The sequence below is a fragment of the Pyrus communis genome, chromosome 3 (assembly GCF_041283825.1).
Source record: "Pyrus communis isolate YQ-2024b chromosome 3, ASM4128382v1, whole genome shotgun sequence".
Taxonomy (NCBI): Eukaryota; Viridiplantae; Streptophyta; class Magnoliopsida; order Rosales; family Rosaceae; genus Pyrus; species Pyrus communis.
The window spans coordinates 2,037,973-2,046,891 of record NC_142567.1 but is presented as its reverse complement, the minus strand read 5'-3'; the positions used below and the strand labels follow the sequence as shown (position 1 = coordinate 2,046,891).

Here is an 8,919-nt window from a genome sequence, read left to right as displayed (position 1 = left end):
AACTTTGGATCCTCTTCGGATTCCAATTGGGGGTCCTCATCCAATTCTGCATTGGAAGATAAATGGGCGCATATGAGACGAGAAGATGAGGAGTCCGATGAAGAAGATGAAGCATGGCGCAACACATCATATATGGGAGATCAAAAACACATTGTCATAACATTTATCATACTTATCATTCACATTATTAAGAAGATAAATAAACACATATATATCACAATATGACGTCTTATACACGTAAACCGATGTATATATCATCTGGGATAACCCACTAACCCATATAGGCCCAATAAGCCCTACATAGTCTTTAGTAATACATATTTTAATATTTAAGATCATTTCGTAGCCTATTGACCAAAAGTCAAGTCTTTGTCAAAGGTGGGGTCCACAACCCTATACAAGTCAATTTGGAACATCCGCCCATGGATTTCCTATTCGTAACTTCCCAAGTTTCTCATTTATCATCTAGAACAATATTCTAAAATTTCAGAAAGATTCAATGATCGGATCTCTGCCAATTGCTAGAATTAGATTGCTATCAAAGTTTGGTTTTACAAACTTAGAAAATCAATTTGGGAAGATCCGTACGTCGGATTCCTAATCCGTCAGTTCCTATGATCCTCAAATATTACATACTATAATGCATTAGAGTTTGGTGACGATCCAGTGGTCGGATTGTCAAATCATAAAAGGATCAAGTGGCGTAATATTCCATACTAGGTTCAAACTATTGAACTATATCAAACAGTTATCAAATTTGAAATTAGAACATCGAATTTAACTTAAAAAGGCAGCATCAGCCCACTAGCCATGCGCTGCTGTAGGTGGCGGTTTCTGGCGAACGAAAACCCAATTTTCCAACTAACTCCAAAAATTACCAAATTTTACATAAATGTAGAACTCATCAAGAGGAAGATCTTTCATACCTAGGCCGAAGTCCAATTTGGTCGGGAAATGCCTGAAAACCACCTCGATCCGCCGAAAACCCTTGAAATTGTGTGCTTCGATTCGTCAAATTCTCAACTCCACCACTCCCATACTTGTTTGGGGTTTGCTCCTGGGCCTAAGGGAAACATTTTGGTGGTGGTAGTCATCGGAATACCTTTCAGAAACGGCGGATCATCGCTATGCACCCCACGAAGCCCTCGACTTCAATTCTCGCGAAATAGGACCAAATTGGTATCAGATTTTTGATGAAAATGGAAGAGGGAAGGTTGTGGGGTATATCTCAGGTGTTTAATCGATGTAATTCACTAGAATTTGGCTGGGAAAAGCATTGGAAACCTTTGTTTCCGTAAGGTTTGGTCGGGAAGAAGCAAAACGAGTCGAGGGAATTCCATGCTTCTCCTCTCCCTCCTTTCCCCTCCTTCCTTCCCTTTCTGATTAGTCATTCCCCCTCATTTCTCTCCCGCAACTCTAACTTTCCCTCTCTCTTGTTGCCATCTGGCAGCTTCTAATCTTTTTTTCTTTTTCTTTCTTTCTTTATTTTCTTTTCTTTTCTAATTAGTCCCTTCCCAAAGTAATGGGAACCCCAAAAATATTAAATTTCTATTTTATTTAAGAAACTTCTAAAGTCCGTAACTTCTCCTTCCTCGTCTCGATTCACGAAAAGCCTTTGCCTAGATGCTTGTGGTGTCGAGCTTAATTCAAAAACATTAAGAGTGACCCCCGAAGGTCTATGAATTATAAATAATTATTTTTCAAAAATTCAAACTTTGCACTTAAGTAATTAAAATCTAAAATTAATTTAAATTTGTGAAAATACTATAAAATACTGCGAATACGAAATACGTAAATTACAATAGTGAAATCCAAGAACGAGATTTCACAATTGCACTCCGAATGCTGGCTTATGCCTCCCCAGCTGATGCGATGTATGATACATATGGTATGTCTGAGTCTACATGCCTTGATAATCTTACTGAATTTTGTCACACAGTTGTTCAGCTTTACAAAGAAGAGTACCTTCGTGAACCAAATAAAGCAGATATGGATTAGCTCATTTGCAAAGCTGAAGACAATGGCTTTCCAGGAATGATAGGGTCATTAGATTACATGTATAGGCAGTGGAAGAACTATCCTACCGGATGGCAAGGAGGCTTTAGTGGAAGATTGAGAAAGCCAACTATTGTGTTAAAAGCGGTTGCCTTGTTTGACACATGGATTTGCAATGCTTTCTTTGGAGTCCCAGGATCCCAAAATGACATTACAGTTCTTGGATGTTCACCCATCTTCAATAACCTGACGGAGGGTAAATCACCTCAACTTGACTATTACATCAACGGGCATTAGTATAATATGGGGTATTACTTGGTAGATGACATCTACCCAAAGTGGGCGACACTTGTCCAAGCAATTGCAAACCTTTTGGTTGACGCCCAAATGTTGGTTTACCTTACACCAAGAGGCATACCAGAAAAATGTTGAGAGAGCTTTTGGTATTCTACAAGCACGGTGGAAGATCATTAAAGAAACGACAAGAAGGTGGAGTAAAGATAAATTGAACTCCATTATGATGTCATGCATCATATTACACAACATGATTATGGAGGATGAGCGAGATGGTTATATTGATGGAGAGTTTGATGACGACCAAGATGATCCAAATAGGTTAAGGAGGGCTCGTGCAAAAATATATGATGGGCCTAATTTGCCTTTGGATCCAAGAACTGATAATATCTCTTTAAATGAGTACATAAGGAGCCATAGGATGATACGTTCGCCTGCACAAACAAGTACTGACAACAGGATCTTGTTGCACATCTTTGGGCCAAAAGAAGCATGAAATAGGTGTTTAAGTTTTATGTTGTGAAATGTTTTTTTTTTTTTTTTTTTAATGTTGTTTAAGTTTGAATAACTTCCCCAAGTAGTACCAAGGTGGAGATTGTGTTCTTTAATGGTGTTTAAGTTTAATGTTAGTTAAGGTTGTTTAATATTGTTTAATGTTGTTTAATGGTTTAGGTAGTTACAGGAAAAAAATTAGAATTTTTTATTTTTAAAATTTTGTCCCAAAAAAATAAAATAAAATAAAATTTAAATCCAACGGCTAGCTGGCGTCATGATTTGGTATTTTTGGCCTAATTTGAATTGTTTGGACCGGTTGGATTGGGCCAGCCAGTTGGCCTGATTTGGCATTTTTGGCCCGGTAGGGCCCACAAACCCTTTAGTATAGTCCTAGGTTGGAGATGGTTTTCATGTCATTTTGAGTTATTTTTAGCACTATAACCCTCCGGCCGGATCGGTTGGAGAGAGCCTTAGTATTCTTCTTTTTTATTCATTCAAAAACAACTGGCTCTTATTAAATCATACAAATGAAAGTCAAAACAATTATATTTCTTCTACCTTTTAATTCTAGAAGACCATATTAGACAAGAGTTTTTTAGACACTCAACCAAACATGCCCTAAGATTTGGTTTGCCCTACAACCCCCAAATGCCTTTACCACCGTCCAAAATCATTTCAATCCCCCCCCCCCCCCCCCCCCCGGCCCCCCAAAAAAAAAAACCTTTTTCCAATTCTAGTTGTATGAAGTAGACTTGATATGTAAACTACCACGGGATGGTCTAGTGGTTGATGACAAATTTTAGGCTCGTTTTCACACAACACGTTTAGCGTTCAATTACTGACGTGAATCACACGATGGTTACTAGAATGAGACTAAAATACCTATATAAGTCTTTTTGATCCCCCCAAAAAATGATCTGTTGCGGCGAAACCATCAATTGGTCCTTTTTTATTTTATTTTTTTGGAATAAATGATATTATCTACACCTTTTTATTTTAGTTTTTTGGAATAAATGATATTATCTACACTAAAGGGGAGGGGTGGGTTTAGCCTCACAATTGGCTAGCATAATGTGGTTCAAACTCGCATTTGGCGAGAATTAAACCTAAGACGTCTCACTTCCAAGTAAAGAAGAATATCATTAGACCGTAATACTAAGTGGCTTCTGGTCTTCTTTTATTAGAAAAAATAGATTTAACATGTGTGGCAGTGTGGGAGAGGAAATCATAAAGGAGTAGGATTATCTCTCCTCTTTTTTCTCCTCCCCTTCCCTCCCCTCATATTTAAACAATCACGTTTAAACCATATCAGCATCTTATATTAATTTTTTATAGAAAGAGAAAGACAAAATAAAGAATGTAAGATGAGAGGATAGAAAGGGATGGAGAGAAGAGACGAGAGAATCTTAGTGGAATCGTAAATGTATAATTCTAGTGGGCACAAAAGTTCAACTTCACTACAGTCCACAATACACGGTATTGGAAAGTTAATATATTTACCCAAAACCCCACCCTGCCTTTACTATAAATTCAAGCCTTCCCTCTTCCATATTTCTCAAACCATCTGCTATTTCACCCAAACCAAAATTTGGGTTTTTTTTTTAAATCCAAGTCTTTTGCCGGATTTCCCTACAAATTTTCTCATACACCTTCAAATTTATCACCTTTTTTCATCCAAATTCAAGCTCTCTGCTCCTAAGTTTTTTTCGAACTCCGTTTTTTTTTTCACATTCTTGTTTTGCATACCAACATGTCTTCAACATCAAGCACTGTCTGTCACCCAGGCCTGAAATCATGCCTCGAGCCTCTTGTTCTGCTCAAATTGAATCCACCCGGATTGAATTTCCTCTCCCTATCTCAAGAGAAAGCATCCCAAATCGAGAAAATCGATAACTTGAACTTGAATAACAAGAAGGACAAGAAGGAAGTTGAAGTAGCTGGCTGGAGCTTCCTCCAGTCTCTGGCCAACCCAATTCAACCCCCCAAGAGCGAAAGCGAAGCGGAGAAAGTCTATGTCCATCCGCTCGCTAAGCGCTCTGCTTCAGCGCTCAGTCCAGGAAGCTTGGAAATGTGCACGGAAAGCTTAGGTAACGAGACGGGTAGCGAAAATGGCGGCGAAAAGCTCTCACTTTTGTTACACAAGATTGAAAGTCCTTTACTCTCACTTGGAAGTAGTGGGGAAGTTAACCCTAACCCTAAATGTTCTACTACTACTATTTCCACAAGTGAGAGCTCAAAAATATTGAGTGACACCAATGTTCAAGCTACACCAAAGAGATTGAAACGTAGTAGCATAACTACTACGAATTTCCCTCCTCCTTTGACATCTATCAGTGGCTCGAATGGTGTTCAAGTGACGCCTCACCGGGAAGGCGGCCGGCTGGTTTTGAAAGCCGTCACAGTTGTCTCCCCTCCCACCGCATATTTCCAAGCGGAGCGCGGTGATGGGAGACTCAGGCTTACATTGCTGAAGGACTTTTCATCCCCTAACTGTGACATTATTGAAGAAGTTGAAGAAGACGACGAGGTTCAAATCGAGGCGAAAAATGAAGAAAATGGTGGTGAAGTTGAAGAAGATGAACTTGATGGGAAGGTTGAAAATGTTGAAACAGAAGAGATGCAGGGGGATATTGAAAGTGCTGAAACAGAGGAGGTGGAGGGAAAGAATGAACACTGTGTTGAAAACGAGGATATGGAAGGGAATAATGGAAATGCTGGGGTTGGAAAGGAGAAGAAAAAGAGGCCTCCAAGGCCAAGCAGATGTAAAGAAGGTGGGCGTGGGAACAACAAGATGGTGATCAATTGGCCGGAATCCTTTTGGGTTGCCATTTAAGCCTTCTCCTCTATTTCTGTCCCTGCTTAAAATTCACTATGATTTTTCACTTTTTTTTCCTTGAAAGTTTAGTCATTTAAATTTGAAGTTTTCGTAGCTTCGAATTTCGAATTATGCTAATGTTAGTTATTATCATTATTGGACATTTCTACCCTTTGTTTCTTTCTCAGGATATAATTAACCTTATTGTTTCCAACATGTAAATAACATTCACGTAATACATAAATCGATTATACTATATGTCCAACTAACAATTATATAACACGTTAACTAGTTATAACATGAAAATGTATTTTAGCAATACACAATAATTTTTTATTAATAATGGCCATGAACGTTTATTATAATAACAATACTTTAAGGTGGATTTCGTTTTGAGTAATGTCAGACAGATCAACTTTTTAGACTAAATTTATAAATCATGTGATGTGTCACTAATAGAAAATAAACAAGTTAATCAATAATTAAGTAATAATTAAATCGTCAACAATCGTCACATGATTTATAAAATTTAATTTAAAATGTTGGTTTTCGTACCGTTAATTTTTGGTACAAGAATTAATTTAAATTTTATGGAAAGTGATTCTTTCTGGATTCCTTTTTCCTAATTCACCAAGTTCGAAAATTCGGACCATTGAAATTTGATCTAACAACTAAAGTTATTATAACTTTTCAAATGAATTTCTGTTTATAACCATTTGATTAAATTTTAATGGTTCAGATTCCCAAACTTGATAGATTAAGAGGAAGGAATCTGAAGATGATCCCTTTCCAAATTCCATAGCCAAACTGACAACCAAACGTGAACAAAGTGACGTAGTTTCACCAACTACCACAATTTTAAAGTATTTTGCTGGTCTTGGTCCCAAATATACTGTCATCCAATCGAATGTGTCCAATCACTTTTTACGGCTAGCATTTTGGACCCTTTTTGAAAGTTGTAAGTTCAATAATATGTATTTGGAAAATTTCAACTTTCATGTTTCCCATATTCTTCCCAAACTACTTCACAATAATATGCTTCATTGCAAACACAGCTGCAATGAGTGTGAGTTAACTCTAAAAAACAAATAACAATGTTCGTTATTTGAGGCGACTACAAACATTATAAGAAAGAAATTACATAAAACGAGTTTATGCTATTTTTTTTGTATTTATCTCATAATGTAATATGAGTTTCTTTCTTACCATGCAACAATGTGAGAAATAGAGACCAACCCCCAATAACCAAAGGTAAGTGTGTTGCAATTTGTGGTATGTACTATGTGTGTCTTGTAAATATAGTGTCATGTAACTATCATATATATCTCGCATTACGTGACAATTTCAGAAATAAAAAGAGAAGTCACATAAACCTTACGATTAGCAAGTGTGCTAAAAATTTGTTTCAGGCAAAAGTTGTAAGTACGTTGCAAGTTATGGTACTTGTGCTTGGTAACTATTATAAGGTATATCTCATCACGAGAAATTACTATTGAGAAATAAAGAGAGGATTTACATGAGATAACCAAGTGGTCGAAAATTTTGTGTCATGCAAAGGTAACTATGTTGCAAGTTGTGGACCTTGTGGTACTTATGCATGGTAACTATCATAGGGTAGGGCTCACAAGGTAACATGGAGTGACTTCGTCAATCTTCATCATCCATGTGTGATCGCTTTTCCTCTTCTCAATTCATATGATATATTCCATCACGCACAAGAGACTCAAGACTCAAAAGTTGTGCTAGTCAGCTCGATCGATCGTTCATGTAGTACAGCAGGAGGAGGACCACTGTCCTAAAAAAAAAGTATTCGATAATAACATGCACTTGTATTGCAGTTTTGGCATACAATTTCCCTTACAAATTTAGTGCGATCGACGGCTATGATGGTTGATATAAACGATATCGACAGGCAATGAAAACAATGATTAACAAGGTTAAGTTAATCTTGATGCATGTTCTTTTCAGAATATTAGGAGTCTTTGCAAGAAAAGTGGTTTTTAGCTGTCGTACTTCCGTACTTGCGTGCGTGAGCAATTTCTGAGTTTTCATTCATGCACATGGAGTTTAAATATGGATTAGGATTCTCTCCCCTCATTTTTCCATTCTCTTCTATTCCTTCCTTTTACATTCTCTATTTTGTCTTTCTCTTTTTATAAAAAATTATTATAAGATGTTAATATGGTTTAACCGTGACCGTTCAAATAAGAGGGAAGGGAAGGGGAGGGAAGAGGGGAGAGAATCCTACTCCTTTAAATATATATTTCATCCACGTTAGTGAAACCCTAATGTACTTTTACGAGAGGAGACATTGTCCGTTCATGGAGTTGGGGCATCCCTACGTCATTGTACAACGAGTGTACGATTAGAATGCGAAAGCAAATGAAGTTGTTAACTTAGCCGCATGCAATAGTGTATCTAATACATCATGTGCTTAATTTAAGAGCTTCATTGATAGATTAGATAGACCCTAAATTATATGGAGTAGGATTCCTTCTTTTTTGAATTCTCTTCTCTTTCAATTTCTTTATATTTTAACGGTTACTATTAAATCACGTTAACAACTTGTGTTAACTTCTTTATAGAGAAAGAAAGAAAAAGAGAAAAGTGAGAGAGAAGGAAAATTTAGAGAAGAGAGTATCATATTCCTAATATATGGTACATAAATATATTCTCACAGCATGATTTATGAAAGGTCATAAAAAAAGCTAGGATAGAAACTCTTGGGGCCAAGCTATCTTGTGATCACTTTCACATTTTTTTGGTGAAGGATCACTTTCATTTTACTGCCAGTTGAAAGTACTATTAATATCCATGAAAGAAACTGGCATATTGGTGCATTATATAACTGCCTGCCCCATTTAGCCATTGGTGGATTCTTATAGATGGCTAACATCACACTCGTAATAATAGTTTCATACGCACCTCTAATATAGTGGAGGTTTTTTCCGTCTTCATATGGGTATTTTAGCTTCCAAGCTTGTTCATGTTAAGATTTTAGAAATAAGTCAACGATTTGTTACTAATTACACATATTGTGTTTAACTTAATCATCTGTATATATATGGTACACTAAAAAGTGTGATTTACAAAAGACCTTGGTAGTATTAAGAGTGAAACCATTCATACATGTCAAGTTTCCAATATGAGGTGTGCATTCTTCAAAACTCCTCTCATTTGGGATCACAAAAAGTTTCAGTGATTTATTAAGAGTGAAACTATTCATTTATAGGTGGTATTTTATTTTGTCAATTTTCCAACATATGGACCTACATTCTTCAATACTTTATGCATGTATGTATGCCTTAATTATTTATTTA

The 8,919-nt window shown here is 36.6% G+C and overlaps 1 protein-coding gene across 1 annotated transcript; it reads left to right on the top strand.

The window, feature by feature from the left end:
- The first annotated feature begins 4,343 nt into the window (after positions 1-4,343).
- Positions 4,344-5,779, top strand: LOC137716404 (protein FANTASTIC FOUR 3). Its single transcript, XM_068455852.2, has one exon. The coding sequence runs from the start codon at positions 4,535-4,537 to the stop codon at positions 5,615-5,617; it is 1,083 nt and encodes a 360-aa protein (XP_068311953.2). The 5' UTR covers positions 4,344-4,534; the 3' UTR covers positions 5,618-5,779.
- Positions 5,780-8,919: the final 3,140 nt, after the last annotated feature.